General features: G+C 42.0%; 1 protein-coding gene across 1 annotated transcript in view; it reads right to left on the bottom strand.

Annotated features, from left to right (window-relative positions):
- kif1aa (kinesin family member 1Aa) overlaps window positions 1-17,618 on the bottom strand; it is a 57,573-nt gene that overhangs the window by 38,205 nt on the left and 1,750 nt on the right. Inside the window, exons 2-8 of the mRNA XM_064330719.1 lie at window positions 14,992-15,124; window positions 2,794-2,867; window positions 2,437-2,616; window positions 1,884-1,952; window positions 1,593-1,771; window positions 391-502; window positions 27-104 (exon numbers count right to left, since the gene is read on the bottom strand). Of these exons, the coding sequence (XP_064186789.1) occupies window positions 27-104; window positions 391-502; window positions 1,593-1,771; window positions 1,884-1,952; window positions 2,437-2,616; window positions 2,794-2,867; window positions 14,992-15,124 (825 nt within the window). The remainder of the gene's footprint in view (window positions 1-26; window positions 105-390; window positions 503-1,592; window positions 1,772-1,883; window positions 1,953-2,436; window positions 2,617-2,793; window positions 2,868-14,991; window positions 15,125-17,618) is intronic.

Here is a 17,618-nt window from a genome sequence, read left to right as displayed (position 1 = left end):
CCGTGACCGGTGGAAGACTAACTCACCTTCAGTCTTGTGCCTTTGGCTCCTGTGGAGTCTGCCCTTTCGCTCCCAGCCAGATCCACCAAGCTGATTTTGCTAACCTGAAACATTTACAAGAACAGTCTCTCACCTCCAAGGGCAGACATCCCAGCTACCACATCACAATCCCACAGTCATGCCACATGCATCACATGCTGTGTGTTAGCCGGTTACCGGACATTCAAACACTGTCAACGTGACCTCAGCAGCAGCTGGGGATTCCTGTCTTTAATACATTTCATGCTCAAATAGATTTGCCGGCAGTAGGACTAAAGAGCTCTCTCCTCCACTTGTATTAGCACAACGAGGACTGTAAATGGCCACTTGGACTGTGAGAGCGCCACCTACCTTCTCGGAGGTGTTATCGGTTTCGGCGTCGTGCCGCTTCTGCGTGAAGATGATATTGAAGACGGCGTGGGAGCGGCTGCTGGTCTCGTTCATGTTGGTTGCCGCCACCGTCCTGAGAAAAAAAGGCGATGGTGAGATGCCGAAATAAATTAAAAAATTAGTCTTGCAATATTTTCCTGGCCGCACAGAAGCCAGTATGACAGCAGATATTTGGTGCATATAAAATCTACTGCTTGTCATGAGAGTTAAAACTCTTCCACAGCATAAAAAGAGGTCTTCTTGCATGTGTGATGTATAAAGATCGAAAATAGAGTTGAACTCATGAATCATTTTAAAATGTATCATCAATACAGTTGATTATTTCACCAAACCCTCCCTGCTGTGGTGGAGCTCTTATAAGCAAAGGGCAGATTAATTAATTGAACCTCTAATTCCTAATTCTCAGGCAGATGAAGACGTCACTGCTTGCATGTCTAATTCTGCACGCTATGCGACGTGGTGCCATTTAAAAAAAAAACAGACTCTTCTGTGTAGGCCGCTTTCTCTTTGACTCATTACACAGGATAATGGCGCTAATATGTTCTTGGCTAATGGGACAGGTCTAAATCTGTTTGTTAGCAATTTCAGCTGTTTGGCTCAAAGTAACATAAACTAAACAGATGGATTTATGCATTGATGTGAAGTCCTCATTAGTCAGTAATACATTTCTGTTTGATAATAAAAAAAATCATTCATTTGCTTCTTGCATGGTGACGCAATGTCTTTCAGAGAAGAACCACAATGGCTTCACCCTCCCCAAATCGGCAGTGGGGATCACGCATGAACATGGCGACAAATAGTCATATTGCCACATTAGGGAAGGAATTGGACATGTTCCGTCCCATGTGGGGTGCCAATTCTTTATTAATTTATTTTTAAAACTTGCTTCACAGCCTCTACAAAACCCTGTATAGTTACACGCCGGCTGTGGGCAGTGCATTTGTCTCCAGAACCCTCACTGATAAAGTGCATGGCTGTCAGCAGTGCCCAATGTGCTCCTGGTACCACAATACAATAAGCCTTGCTGTGTCACTTAAATTGAAAGTGAAATGTTCAAATGAAGTTATGCCCTTGTGGGGCCCACTGTGGAACTATTCCGTCAGGAGGAGAATTGTGGCACTGATTTCAGCCCTGCATCAGACGGGCAAGCGGCAATCCACAACCTGGCTTTGTTTCCGGAGTCCATCAGGTCCTGGATGTCATTGTAGGAGGTGACAGCCAGCTTGGAGAGGTCCTCCACATAGGGCCCCATGAGCGGGTGCTCTCTCACGCGCAGGTTCCCCTTGTTTTTAGGGTTGAGCAGGTCCCGAACGCGCTCACAGTAGATCTCCATGTAGCTCACCTGGGCAAAGGGGCGGGAGAATGTGTGAGAGGAGCACCCCGGTCCAGGCAGGGAAAAGTGATGACATCACTACCTCTGAGAGTCACAAGGGGAGGAGACGGGTCGGGCTCACCTCCACCGAGTAGGACTTGCTGTTGTCGTTATTGCTGTCGTTGATTTTGGTGAAGAGGTCTTCACACATCTGGGAGGAAAACAATCAAGCATTTTAGATATGATATTTATGATATTGCTCACATTGTCGGCAATTTCCAAAATGAATTTAAACAGCATTGCCATGTAGTGTCTGTTGACAGAGTATGGATGGAGGTTTATAGACTAGTTTTGTTATAATATGTTTGCTGTACTAGTGTCATGTCTCTCTCCCACCAGCAGGGGGGAGGCCTTTGCATTGTCCTGAAAACACATTGTACGTACTGTATAGCATGGATAAAGACGAACACATGAAAGCACTGCAGTGATCATACAGCAGTTTCTGTCTGTTGTGTTCTCTCTGACCCTGAGTGTGCAGTATCTCTCTGACCCTCAGCAGGTTGCATCTCACAGAACCAGAGTGTGCTATATGTCACAGTCTGAGTGTGCTGTATGTCACAGCCTGAGTGTGCTGTATGTCACAGTGTCTGAGTGTGCTGTATGTCACAGAGTGCACTGTATTCTGTGCGTAATACCAGTGGGATGATGCCCTGTTGGTCCTTCTCCTGTCTGCCCATCATGGTATAGGACTTGCCAGCCCCGGTCTGCCCATAGGCAAAGATGCAGACGTTGTAGCCTTCGAAGGCATGCAGCAGCATCTCCTCCCCAATGTCTCTGTACACTTGCAGCTGGGATGCATAGTTTGTGTCCTCTGGCTGCAAACAGACAACAGGCTGTGTTAGACTTCCACCACTACTCTATGGTCTACACCACAGAGTATCCACCGCAACTGGTTACGCATTTCTGGCTGGGAAACTGTTCCAATTGTATATAGGAGGATGGACATCTTAAAATTTCAGTATATTCAAGGCCTAAGGAACTAATCCACTCACCGAGGTATGTGACCAGTACGAGTAATCAAAGTTGAAACTCTTGTTTTCTTTGGGCTGCTTGGGGTTGAGGATAGCTGAAAGACACGATTTGGATGAGGGTCAGAGGAGTCACACCCGGGCTTGAGTCACCAGCTCTGCAGCCAGTGAGCAAAAGACCTCTACATCCTCTGCACTAAACTGCATACAGTCGCAGGTAATTGCTGTCTTATTCAGAGTTTTTGTCTTACTAAGGTTTAAAACACAGTATGTAAATAGACAACAGAGTATATAAAAGACAAGCAAACTGCAGGATGATCGCTGTGTATGTACTGGGATTGATCAATATTCAATCACATTAGCTAGACCACAAGATCACTGGGAAAAACCAAAAGCATTAGAGAAATTTTGCTATACGTTAAGTGGAATGGACTTGTTAAACTCTCTAGGTTAATCTGGGTGAAAATAACAAACATTATGCCTGTAAAGCTCTAAAAGTAAACTAAAAGACAAGAAACCAGGGAAGCGATGTGTCAGATATTAAGACACCATCCTTTGTTGAGAGTTGCTGACACAGCAAACGTGTGGTAGCACATTTAAAAGATTTATCCAGGGCTTGCTGCAGGATATTTATAGAATCTATTCAGATTAAATACCTTACTTAAGGGTGTAAAGACTCCACATGATTCAAAGCTGCAAGGAGGAGTCCAGTCCTTAACTAGAGCACCACATAGCTGCTCACATAGCTTTGTTCCCTTAATGTTTATAGCTATTTCCCTGTTGTGACCCACGCTCCACAACAAATCCAACCAATCCCCTGCATTAAAAAAACAAGCTCTTACTGAACTGTTCACCTTGACAAGAGATTACATTGATTCAAATAAGACTCTTAGGTATCTCTGCTGTTCCTTGTTTGCAGCAAATATCTTCCAAATGGCTTATTTGCTTTAGTAGCATATTTCTCTTTTGGGGAAGAGCAATACTTTGACCCAGATGCCTTCCAACATAAGTGGAAGAAGGACTCACTTGTCTTGAATCCTTGTGGTTTAATTTGGGGAAATGAGCAAATGCTGTGCAATCTGGTTATTTTTTTCTTGATGCTCTCCCTTTCAAGAGAGGTGCAGCCCTCTTGCTCTTGCTTCTTTTGAAATTTTAAATCCTTTTGAAATTTACAAGCGTATATTTTCTCCCTTTGCATGAATGCAGAAGGCTGAAAGTCTGAACTTCCTGGTCTCACACTGAAGGGAGAGCCAAGCTTGGCCTCATTAGCAATTTGAGGGGGTGAGTTGTGAGTGAGCAAGTAACAGGTACAGTTAACTGTGGCGCCAAACTACAGCCCCCAAAGGAACATTTTTCACACCAGTGGCAAAGAGATTTGTGCCATGTGCAAGCAGGATGCAGATTTATATTTCAGAAGGGGGCAGGAGGACTGTATTATTAACATGAGTGATTCTTTCATTGGTTAAAGGAACCCCTTTCAGACTCAACTGATGAGAATCAACCGTCAACATATAGACCACTTCAGGTTTACTGGGAAGACTGGTCTAAATTGAGACTGACATATTTTTAAAAAATAACTTCAAAAATAAATTAGACGAAAGATACTGAGAGCTAACACTAAGAACAATAAACATAACATTTATACTTATCTTACAGCCTTGGTATGGCAGTACCACAGCAGTACACCACTAGTGCTGATGAATACATCACAGATTGCATATTTAACATACAATGGGATGCAAAATCGACTGAGTCATCAGCTTCAGGCTTTTCCCCCCTGGGTCCCCTCATTATTTAATATATGTTAATCTCCTGATTGTACATCATGCAGCGGCATACATTACACATTTAATTTATCCCCCACACAGACAAAATTTCCATTATCGACAAGTTAACAAGATTGCTATACACAGGAATATACAAAAAATACACTGTCAATAAAAATACAGTGTATACACTCCAACCACCACCAATGTGTAGCATTAATTTGAGAGATGAACGGCAGCCATTTTGCACCAGAATACTCGTGAATCAGTTGAGGTGGAGAGGAAGGGATTATTAAACCAATGCAAAGCCAAAGTTGCTAGGGGATGAATAGATGGCCAGATTGATAGAGCCAGGTTGGAAATCTGCCCAGTAAACCAGGGTTTGCCTACTCTTTGCATTAATAATAATAATGCCATGTGAAATCTGGGGTATGGCGCAACCTGGTCACACTGACGGCTTCTTAACATATGTGCAGGCCTAAATCATGATTAAAAACCCTACTTAAACACACAATGTGAAGTCATACTGTTATAGTAAACAAATTCCCTTACATTCATATGAAATGTACAGAGAATTAAACCCACTCAACACAACACCACAGCCTGTGCCCTTCATTTGGTGCTTTCTGCGCATGTCACATGCCTCTGGTCTGGGATTAGTCATCCTTCTCTGGGGCTGATTCATTGAGGGGAAATAAGATATAAGAGTGCGGGCAAGATGAAGACTAATGAGGTGGAATCAGTTGTCCGTAACAGTTAGCTCATCCTTCAGTATCACGGGCACGCATGCCCCAACCGTGCGCATGCGCATACGCATCCATGCACATAAACGCACACCCACAAGCACACACTCAGACACACACGCGCACATACATGCACACACACACACACACACAGATGCTCTCATAAAAGTCTGCACACACAGACTACGCACTGTATAGACAGTACAGAGATCAGATCCCATTTTATCCCATTTTGCTGAACCATTGTTTGTCGTGGGATGCGTATGGCCAAAGAAGGGTGCAGCCTGAAGAGCAAAGGCAGGTGGATCGATCCTCTGAAATCAGATCCCTGTGTCAAAGAGAGGTGACTCTTCTTTCTCTGGGGACTCTTAATAAATGATGAGCATTTCCTGTACGAAGCTCCTGTTGCTGCCCACCGCAAGCAACCCAGCAAAATATAGCACATTGCTAATATCTTTACTATTAGAAGCTATCAGAGTCACGATAATAATTTTAAACGTCAGTTCAAGTGCATTTTACTATCTTGCACATGCACGACACAGTGGTCCTTCATTGTTAAATCCCTACTGAAATATATACACTCCGTTTCCATATCTAAATTTTGACTGTAACTATGGTCACAATGCACGGCAGATACATATTTTGGCTCTAGGTGACAGCCAAACCATAAATATGCTTATGAGAACAGTAATAAGCAGTAGTAAATAAAAACCATTTAAATTAAGAATTTAAATTCTTTAATTAAAATATTATATTTTACAGAAATACATTAAATGTTTTTTTATTTATATCTATCAGTACCCATAAAAAAAACCAGGAAATTGTAATGGATATTGTTTCTGAGACCTTAATCCGCTGATAAATTTAACTTCTTACAGAATCAGATCTCTTAGAATCAGTAGAATCTAATGTTTCACTATTTGGATTGCTGTTGTTGGAGTTCTCTCCTTTGACAATATGTAGCTATACATTTCTTTAAAGGATACAGTATATACATAGGGTTTATTCTCTTAAGTAGCTTACCAGAGAACTATAATGTAACTTGTGCTATAGCATCTACTTTGAATGTGGAAAAAATGTCAACATTAGCAATGAATGCTAAGAAGAATGCATACACAAGTTCCTAACATTTTCCCTTTTATATCACGAGTTGCATTAAAGAAACCTAGTGGTTCATCCTTTTTACAGGGTCACTGAACGCAGACCAACACTTCATTACAGCCAGTCACTTCTTCTTCATCTAATGCTCACTCGACTGCACCGTGCCGGCTGGAGGACATTTTGTTTCATTAGAACGTGCACCGAAAGATAAAATGAAAGAAGGAAACATCCTAGTTTATGGTGGTCAGACGCAGACCTATTTGTGTTTCCTTTAACACTTGAGTTGCACAGGGAGAATACAGGCATAGGGTGTGCGCAGGACCAACGGCAGGCCCTGTGACTTCCCTTTCCTGAGAGAAGGCTTGACTGCATGACTTCCCCAGCATTACACGGTGACGAGGCACTTTGGTGAGGTAAGTCATCTCTCCGCAGTGACCCACCGCCAAACTGCAGTGCTAATACGTCAATCACTGCTGAAGCGGTGGCAAGACTTGTACTTTGTGTCGCATTCATTTTATTAATAAAAAAATCTCTGTATTCATCTTTATAAAGTCTGTAAATGTATTGTGTTGTATTATATATATATATATATGATTTAGTAAGATATCACTTGAGGTTATTTTATTGTTGATATCAATGCAGAATGAAAAATTCTCATTCATTCAGTTTTTCCCCAGTGGTAATCCTAACTCATTGTTTAGCATGCATAAACCATGCCTGCTGATAAAGGATGACTATTTGAGGTTAGAAACCATTTACACCGTCAGGTTCACCCAGGAAACTGTTTCTCTAGTGAGTGCATAGCTGTTGTAGGCTCATCATACACAATGCAGCCTGATGGAAGTTTTTCTGTAGCCATGGAAACAATGTAGCCTCAGACAAATCACTTGAGAGGCAGAAAGGTATTTAGCATAATTTGTATAAAACTATGCTTAACTATGCTGTACCTAAACAGGTGTGCATAGATGCTACAGCTAGCAGGCACTTCAGCATCACCACTCATATCATCATGGATAAAGAACTCCACTCGAATCTGAGAAAATATTTTAATTTGATTCTGTCCAATATCATAATTATGCAAGTCTTATTGTTTCCTGTAACTGAAACAGCTTCATCTTTTGTTTTCTTCTCTTGTCTTGTCACATTCAGAGTAATTTTAAAAATGGGCCTGTCATTGGATTTAGCTTATCACTGCTGAAAAACGGCTTTTGCCATTCTTGTGCAGATCAATAACCGCACTTTCAGCATACAATATGTTATTGTGTTCTGCGTTATGATTAATTACATTCAAACCTGGGAGGACTATATCGATCAGAACTGTAGTCTCTGCATTGTAAAGAATCATCTGAAATTTGACCTTGGCATCATTCTTTAAGAACAATGACAATCATCATCAAGCTCAAATTACTAGTCACACTTTCAGAAGGACAGCTCCCGCTACATAATTAGTAGCACCCACATAATTCACTCTTAACAGGCTAATTGATTCTTTTTTTTGTTTTGTTTTATCCAACTGAATGTTGGATAAACAAAGACTTGATGCATGAGCTAATAACAGTTCAATGGACCCGAAACTCCTTTTAAAATTTCATATTTCTTTCACATCGGTAGGAAAAGCTTCAGAATCAGCTTTAGTCCTCAGTCCTATTCAAAACAATACCTTATCCAACAAACTGCAATACCTACAGCCAGTAATGTCACTTTGATTGATTTCATAATGGATCAAAAGAGGTAATACGATGGGTGATGTACTGTAATTACATTTGGTGGTCATGCACTTCATCTATTAAATAACAGTCATCCTTACTTTCAAATGAAATAAAATATAAAAGGTCTTTTATGAAGAAGTAATAAATTCTTGAGGACATTTATTTTAAATTCACTGGAAAAACTCCAGTGAATTTTAAAGTGATACGCAGGGAATATGTTATACATACTAATTTTAAAGTCATACCACAGGGCTTCCCTTAATTCGCTTTCCTTATCAGCCAATCACAGAACCTGACCCACCACATAATCAAATCAATTCATATGCAACACATATTCAAAAAATACCTTCTTAGTATTCTAAAATTAACATTTTTAGCAATATGCACAGCAAGTTTATCTCTTTCAAGTTTTCAGGAAAACCGGAATAAATGGAAGATTACATGAGTGGAAAAACAGTGAAGTCAGCAACGTCCTCACAGAGCGCATATTTTAAGAATGAACAGGCTTAGAGGTGAGAAGGAAAGCCATGAGATCCATGAATCAAATTAGCAAGAACAAGGGGAGGAAGGAGGGGCTGCGACTGACAGCTTTAACCTCTCAGAGTTAATGATCCTATTTATCTAATAAGAGTGGCCTCTTCACGGTTAGCTCAGACTTGCTGACGGTTCACGACGGTGCTCCTGTGACGAAGCGCAGAGGAGCAGGGGAGACGGGGGGACCCCGCCGACGCGGCGGACGGCACGGCGCGTTATCGGGTGCCAGGCCCTCGGACCTTTCTCCTGCCCGTGGAAACTGTGATGGGGCAGGTACGCAGGTGCGTGGCGGCGCAATTAGAGAGGCAGCACGCCCAGTCCGCCAAAAGGCTTCTGGTTTGAATTTTTTATGGCGCCAGGGTGTTCACTTTCGGGCACGGAGAGAGAGAGGCTTCGCTCGGCTCCGCCTGTCGCGAAACGGGCACGCCGAACCGAGATTGGTTCCCCCATTTCCAGGCCGTCGTGAGTTGATTTTCCAAAGGTCTCTCGGGGGTGATTGAAGAGCGCTGCCTCCTAAATCAACTGCCAATCTCCGTGACTATAGTCCTTCTTAGGTCAGGTGCTCTGTTTTGCTGTGAATCACCGTGCTGTGAATCACAAAAGCCGCATAAAAAAAGCATAGGGGCACCCGAGCGGTCACGTCAGCAGCAGGGCGTGGCGCGGTGCGTTGACAGTGGCTCTCACGGCGATGAGGCCAGGCTTTATCATCGCCGGGGCGACGCGCGTCGGCAGCTGCGTCAGCAGGTCCTCTCTGCGTCCGCGAGCTACCGGATCCAGCCTGACTTCAGTCTCTGATTAAGCCCCATTAAAGGAAAGGTCAACAGGCAACCTGCACCATGTTCCCTCCAGGATGGAAACTGTAGTTATTGAAAGGTGCGCACATCTCTGCCTTATGGAAAGGCCCCCCAACAGATTCGAGCACCATTTATTAAAGGGGCAATAAATGAGCTATATTTGTTTCTGGCTGACAGATGGTGTTTGAACTGGACAGCCAAGCTAGGTGACCCTGCCCCACCACCCAACAGCAGCCACTTACACACGCAATCCGCTTCCATTTAACAGTGTATCTGTCGCCACCTTAAAGTCTTTCCGTTAGCCCGAGCTGTATCTGAGTGCGTCATCTCTCAGGTGGTGCGCCATAAGGGGTCCAGCCTTGCAGCTGATTGGGCGGGGCCTGGGTGATGCCAGTCAAGCTCTCACGGATGACTTCCCCAGGCCAATGGGGATGGGAAGTCTAGGCACATGACTACGTTTGACAGCAGCGATGAAACCCACCAACAATGGGAGGCTGGAATGGAGCCCAGCTTGGCGACAGGACACCGACGAGGGGCTGAAAGTGGGGGGCACAGGCCTGTCAAGGACAGCCTTTATTTTAAGAATTATAGTTTAATCTCACGATCATTCTGTAGACCAGCTTTGACAGTTTACAGTAAACAAATATGGGCATTACTGTAACAGCTGTTTTAGCACACATAATCATTGAAGAGAAAAATGATTAAACTTTTTTCTCCACGGACCAACGGTTATTATTAAAGAATCATTTTGGCAAGAATTTAACAGGAGCTTTGTTCCTCCTAATAAGAAATAATTACACAGCTGTTTCGCATTTATATTCTCAAAGGGAACTCTTATTAAACTAAATCTTGGATGTTACAGTACTTACCCTCAAAAAGAAAGTGCATCCCTAATCTTTCAGGACTCTCTTGGCTGACTAATTAGGTCTGCTTGCAACTCCTCCACAGGAGGGTAGATCATTGGAGCTGGGCATGTTGACCAATCAGATCACAGCCAGATTTCACATTGTGGTTACCGTATAATTAGCCATTCTCGAGCCAATGTCAAGTACAAAGCAGTGTGTGGGATGCACACAAATCCTGAACTCACTCTTTCCCAGCTCAGGCTGCACAAACAACTGCCCATTTACACCCAGCCTCTGGCCTGCTTCCAGACACTGGTCCCAGATATAATGACATCACCCCTCAGTAAAAGCTGCCTCAGACCAGCACTATTGATTCTTAATGCTTGTGGACAATCACCAAACCCCCATTGCTACAGCCCCTGAGAAAGCAGGTGCATGCCAAGGCGAGTGACAGACAAAACCTGTTTATATCTTCTGGAAGAACATTTGGTAAAAGTGAAAAAGCAAAACTGGCTTTAAGAAAAAGTACTTTCCAATAAGTGCATTATTAAAAATGAATATTCTGAATACTCCACAATTTCTTAAGAGCACATCTTGCATGCTCTACTAAAGCTGGTTCTGCTGCAGAGAAAGGCTCAGAAAAGAAATATTTTGAAAGTTCCAATTAAACCACATATTCTTGCAGGTAATCTTGGATTTCTTACATCACTGAAATTGAATTTCTATCTGTAAAGCAGTACTACACTCCTACCCTGGAGGGGTATAACTATTTCTCTACTAGTCATGTCTCACTGTTGTCCCTCTGTATGCATTCTGAGCAAGTCCTGCGATTGTACTCTGGCTCTGCACTTGTAAATTTGTGTAATTTATAAAACTTGCACAAGAAAGACTCCCCAGTGGGAACAAATCTCATAAGGAAATTGTGAGGGGGAACCCATCTTCTGTCTTAATATCAGTTGCTCAAATTGTGCAAAATGGTAGTAGGTAATGGGGAATCTACTGGACAAATAATCACAGTAGCTGAGAAAAATAATATTCAGCCCAAGCAGACATGTATATCAACAAGCAGGTCAGAAGAGCAAAACCTATACCACAGTTTCATCTTGAAGATCAAACACACTTTAAACTGGTGTGATTAAGTTCAATGGTTTCCATTAGCTTACAATCACTCATTTAGCAGAAGCATTAATTACAGATGTCTAACAAAGTTTATTAAATTGAAGCTAAGTCCTTCTAAGAACAGATTGCCAGATTCAAGCCTGAATTTTAACGATCAAAGACCCACAAGATTTCAAATATTGTCTCCGTGAAACAAAAGGATAATTTTAAAAGTATATTAATTAGAATAAAAAAACATAGAGTCAATTTTACACAGAAATAGAAATGGTTTGCCATTTAGTTAAACTGCCACCTTTGGAGGGAACTAATGCACGGAAAGCAAACATAACTACAGAGTACGCCAATTTCTCACTGCGCCACAATGGTAGCTAAAATCTGTCGTGGTAATGGAGGGCAGTTTCAGATGCTGGAGTCCTATGATGTGAGCAATACTGGCAAGAGAGTATTGTGTTTCAGGGAGCTCTCCCTGCGCCTATACATGCGTAGCTTCCTTCTGTGCACATACTATTTCCATTTTATTGTAGAAACAGTTGATCAGACTGAGAGCTTGAAAAAGCTGCAATATCTCAGCCATTCACAGAGATTCAGATTCTCAGAGAGGATTTAAAAATGCTTAAAATTATTCAATTCAACCAACTCCAAGCCATCCCTGTTGACCTCATTGCTTTGACTACCTGACTGTATCAATGGCTGTTTGTTCCCATTATTCTCTGCTGAAGCCCTAAATCAATAAGGATGACTCTTCCAAACAGCACTCAGTAATCTCCTGGATGGCATGCTGACCCCACACAGCCAGTTTCATGCTTAATGGCCAGCGAGGAATCAAGTTAATTTTATTTTACAGCCAAGAGCGTTAGCTCTCCGCGCACGTGAAGCCTCGTTCTTCTGTAACGTGGATGTTTCGTAACACCTCTCCGGGGATAATCAGGCATAGTTAACGTCCTTGTTGATGCCATATGCTTGATTATACACGGCAGGCACGTCAGGGCTAGGTACTGTAGAAGCCCTTTAAGAGCAGGGTCATAAAGAGAGAATGAAATTATACCCCCACAGCTTTATGGCCACTCCAGAGTGCTGTGTCGGGACATGGAACCTTCATTAAAATGTGCATAAGAAAACCAAAACAGCAAAGCTCAAAAGGGAACCGTGTTGTCTTCACGAGCGCGTCACAATGGGAGGGAAGAAGACGTCCAAGCTAGACCAAGCAGTGAATATTTTAAAAGGCTTCATTCATTATTGACAAAATGGCTTTGCCTAGAGTCGCAGTCTGGAAATCAAATCCCTCTCCAGTCTCCTGCCAGCCAGATCAAGTCTGTCTTCCCAGGAATCTCTCACCCATGGTCCAAAACCGAGAGAGTAAACATCAGAGAAGACATGACAGAGCAAAATAATGGCCCATGCTAACAGAGGGCAGCACAGATGCAAACATGCTAGACAGTAGGCTACACACACGAGTACCAGACAACCTTCCATTGTTACTAAATGTAACAATGTCTCTTTCATCCATCTAGATGTAACCGATGATTAGACCTGAACCCAGTCCCTAACACACCACAAAAGTGTTTCTATGACTTTACTATACAAAGCTGAATCTTATCTATTGAAAGCCTGACACTACAGACCTGGGAACCCCAAGTAAAAAAAAAAGTAAACACTCTGGAAACCAGGTAAGAAGAAGCACTTAGGTAAATGACACGGTGGCAAACAAAACCCTCCACTGCACTCTGTTTTGAATGACCTTTGTTTCAGGTTGATCTCAGAGAGGGTTTGGGTTTTCCGGTTCATGCTGCTAGCTCTGAAACGGTCCAGAAGTGGTTGGTGGCTAGCATTGTGTTGTCTTAATCTTTTTCATTCCAGTCAGTGGATGACTGTTTTCAGTGCAGGACTCCATATAGCAACTAAATATTTCAGAAAACCAATAAATCTTCCGGTGCTGGTATTGTGAGCTGAATTAGAAGAACAAGGCCAAGCTGGGAAATGCTGACATGCACTCGGTTTCGCAGGGGAGTTCGGGAAGACTAAGATTAATATAAATGTAAATAAGGCCAGCAGAGTGCTCGGAACACCAGTTCAATCTGGGGACATTGAAATTGGTTTCATTATCATTCTCACGGTGAGTAATACTCTCCAAACCACTATCAGTGAGATCATGCATCGGAAAACCTGGAAAATGTCACTACTACAGCTTCAATGTACTTTCCATACTGTTCGAGTTCATTACAAAAGTCAATGAAGGATATCCATCCATCCATCCAATATCTATACCCGCTTGTCCTGGTCAGGGTCGCGAGGGGTGCTGAAGCCTATCCAAGTGTGCATTGGGCAAGAGACAGGTATAATGGACAGGTCGCCAATCTATCGCAGGGTGTAAGATACATAAAGTAAAACCTTATGATGTACTGCACAAAGACTGAAATTGCAAGTGATGTTACATGACACACATGAAAACTTACATTATCTGAACTATTGATTCATTAAAAAAATCTTTATTGTCAGCCTAAACTGAAATTCCCTATTATTGCCTCAGCAGTATTTGATATGAATTGTAATATCAGATTATTTTGCTATTGCTTTTACTGACACCATTTGATTGCTATCCCAAAAACTCTGGTCACAGCGAAGAAAATCTAACAAAAAAAAATTGTTCAAAGTTTTTTGTACAAAACAGTTGAGACAAAAAGCAGGCAAAACTATTTTACAGGACAGTTATCTGTACAACTTTATAATCGGTTATAATCCGTAAGGTGGAAGCATGATTGGGAAGCTGTATATACGACAAGCATATTTCCTACTAAATATATTCCGAAAGCAAATACAATTGAAGCAATTACACCAACTAGGCCACAGTTTTGATCACACATAATCCTTGTTCTCGAGGACTTAGGCATTTGCAGATTTTGAATTTAATTCATGCCATCCAATGATAGTTTATTTAGTGAAATCCTTATCTGGGTTAGGAAGGATCACATACCAGTCATGTATGTAACTCAAAGGTTGTTGGTTCGATTCCCAGGAGGGGCACTGCCTTTGCCCCCTCGAGCAAGATATGTAACCTGAACTGCTTTAGTGAATACCCAGCTGCATAAATGGATTGTACGTAAACAATACATAAGCAATGTATATATAATGTATAATGCAATATATAATGTACAGTCACTCCGGATGAAAGTGTCTCCTAAAGGCCTGAAATGAAATGAGACATGCACTGTCCTAATTGAAAGTATTCCAGCTGTTCCCTGAATCAACCTACTGCACTGCCTTGACTTTTAATGAGTCACCCAATGCTTTTGATTGCTCAGCCTCTGCGCATACATCTTATCAGTTTGGAGCACAATTATTTGACATCATCATGTCTGACATACAGTTGTTAAGCAAGGCTGCACATGGTATGACATCGACTGACCCGGTGTTCTTGATTGAAAGGTAAATCTAACAGCATCATGGCTCAGCTCTTTAGACTTAGATCTGACCAATCTGTGCGTACAGTGGGTCTGACTTCAAGCAAGCACGTATGCAATCTCGAAGAGAAAGGAAATCTATAACACCGCTGAAAACGATGGACCATCTTTCACCCCCCTGTGAAGAGAAGCAGTTTTGGGTCGGACACTCACTGGTGGTGTTCCCCGACATCTGGATGATGCATTTGCTGTCCTTGCCGATCTCCCGCGAGTTGAAGGGGCGGACCCGCACCGCCACCTTCACCGAGGCTCCTGCCATGGCGCTGCCGACCAAGCTCTCCGCTACCTGTTGGGGGGGGGGGGGAGAGCATAGGATAGGTCCGATTAATGTTCACTGCGTGAACTGGACTGTGCTCTTGGCTATGAATAACTGTACGAAATGAGTATTGTACCTTATCGAACCTGTGTTTTGTAGTTCTTCCAATGACCATGACTTGCACTTTTGTACGTCGCTTTGGATAAAAGCGTCTGCTAAATAAATATAATATAATGTAATGTAATGTAGTGGGGGAACTGGTGATGAGAGTGCCAAGGCTATGTACACGCTTTATACATTACTGTAAAGCATACATATGTATAAATCTGGGACATATTTTGAAAATGTGTTGAAGTATCACATCTGTAATAGTCCAGAGAGATCTCTGATTTGTCCTCTGCTTTGAGTCAGGTTGTCTATTCATAAGAACAATTACTAGCACTTTTGTGGTAAGACCAGAGGAGGTATTTTGATACATTAAACTATGTGAGCTGCCAATGGGTCCATTTAAAAAAATGGCAAATCCTTGTAATCAAGCTTCCATGAAATAGTGAAAACAAAAGGTATTTTTGTACTCTGACTAAATTGAAGGCAAACCCAAAATACATAGACAATATGTGCAGTGCTTAATGCTTTGGCACAATAAGACACCTGTCCACATTCAACAACAAAAAACTTTATGTGTAAAATGTGCTTAATAAATGACTGTATGGATAAACATAAAACAAGCAAAAATACATGCCCTTGCATTATCATCTATTGTCATCACCTGAAGTAGGTTACGTTTTTTTGTTCTGGTCCAGGACTGAGAATGAGAGTGCAGAGAAATTCTCCACTTATCTTTAGCTTGATCTTCCCCTGATATTGTTTTCAGTTTCTAGTTTTATCTTTTTTTCTCCATATTCCTTTAGTCCTTCTATTGTAACCTCCTTCCTGGAATGTGAAACAGACTTCACAATCCATAATATCTAGCTAAATGGCTTTATAAACCATGCAGAATCTGGGCCTACATCAAAGCAAAAAATCTCACAGCAGCAGGACCACAGCCAGTCAATGATAAAATCTGAATAATTGAACTGACCAAACTGAATAGTACACAATGACATGGGCCTCTCTGTCTGGGTACCCTGAGGTGTAGCCCGCAAAGTGACAGCAATGTGGTTCCGTCATGAAAAGATCACGCATGGTCAGCTCAGTTGGGTGCCTTAGATTCCCAGTGTTGGCTCAATAACAGCAACAAAGAAAGTGCAGTCATGGCTAAATAGCATGCTGCAGCTTGGGATTACATCAGTCTGATACCACAGAACCAACAATGTCACAAAAATCAAGGTTCACTCATACCAGTAAGCCTGTCCATAAGAGAGGGGATCTCGTTTCTACCATTACAAGCTGGAAACACCTGTACTGCTGTCATAGAATTATAACAAGCCAGAACCAAATCAAGGACAAATGTGTCTTTCTCACAAACATTATGGAGCTCACTGTATATAAACATGTTGAACACCAACACATTTAAAAATATATAGGTACTTCTTAGCAAACTATAACCTAGTCATCCTGTTTTTTCAGCTAACTAGTAGTTTGGATCTTGCAGTGCAGCCTGTGTACTTCAGTTTGTGAAGTCTTCTGCAAACAGTAGTCATTGACACATCCATGCCTGCCTCCAGAAGAGTGTTCCTGATCTGAAACAGGTATTTGGGGATTTTTCTTCAATATGGTGAGAATTCTTTGGTCATCAACTGTAGAGGTCTTCCTTGGCCTATGAGGCCCTTTGTGATTACTGAGCTCACCAGGGCTCTCTTACTACTTAATGATATTTCAAACAATTGATTTGGTAAGCCTATGGTTTGGCCTATGTCTCTGATTGCTTTTTCCCCTTATTTCTCAGCCTCATAATGGCTTCCTTAACTTTCATTGGCACAACTCTGGTCCTCATGTTGACAAATGGCAATGACAGACTCTAAAGGCAAGCAAAAGCCCAGAAGCAAGACAGGACACTGAAAGCTCCCTTGTACCTGTACTAAGGTAGCAATTGAACACACCAGACTAATCAGAAACAACTGTGAGGCCACTTATCCCAAACATTATAGTGCCCTGAAATGGCCCAACACAGTATATAATTCCTTTAGTCAACTAGGCAGTAAGACTTCACAATAATAAGCGAACAACACAGTAAAATCAACAAAGATGTAGTGGAGGTCTGATGCACAAATGCCTACTGTTTCTGACGCTGGCTCTCCCTGGCATCTGTTCTGAGTTGACTGTTTAAAAATTATACTGGAATGCCAGCTAGGAAGCCCCATTCAGATCTAAACAGGGCCAAATTATACATCTGGTCCTTACCAACATTCAGGACAGGAAGTGTTCCATCTACCTTCTGATCCAATGTCACAAAGGAATTCAAGGACAAACCGAATCACAGATATCAATTAATTCATTTTTATTCTCACCTCCTCAGCTGAGTCATTAAAACATAAGAAGGAACCGTGTCATAACAGGTCTGAATGTTATCAACGTCATTTAA

This window comes from Anguilla rostrata, chromosome 4 (assembly GCF_018555375.3).
Source record: "Anguilla rostrata isolate EN2019 chromosome 4, ASM1855537v3, whole genome shotgun sequence".
NCBI classification, from domain to species: Eukaryota; Metazoa; Chordata; class Actinopteri; order Anguilliformes; family Anguillidae; genus Anguilla; species Anguilla rostrata.
Note: the sequence above shows the minus strand (reverse complement) of the source record. Positions and strands in the feature narration are given on the sequence as shown.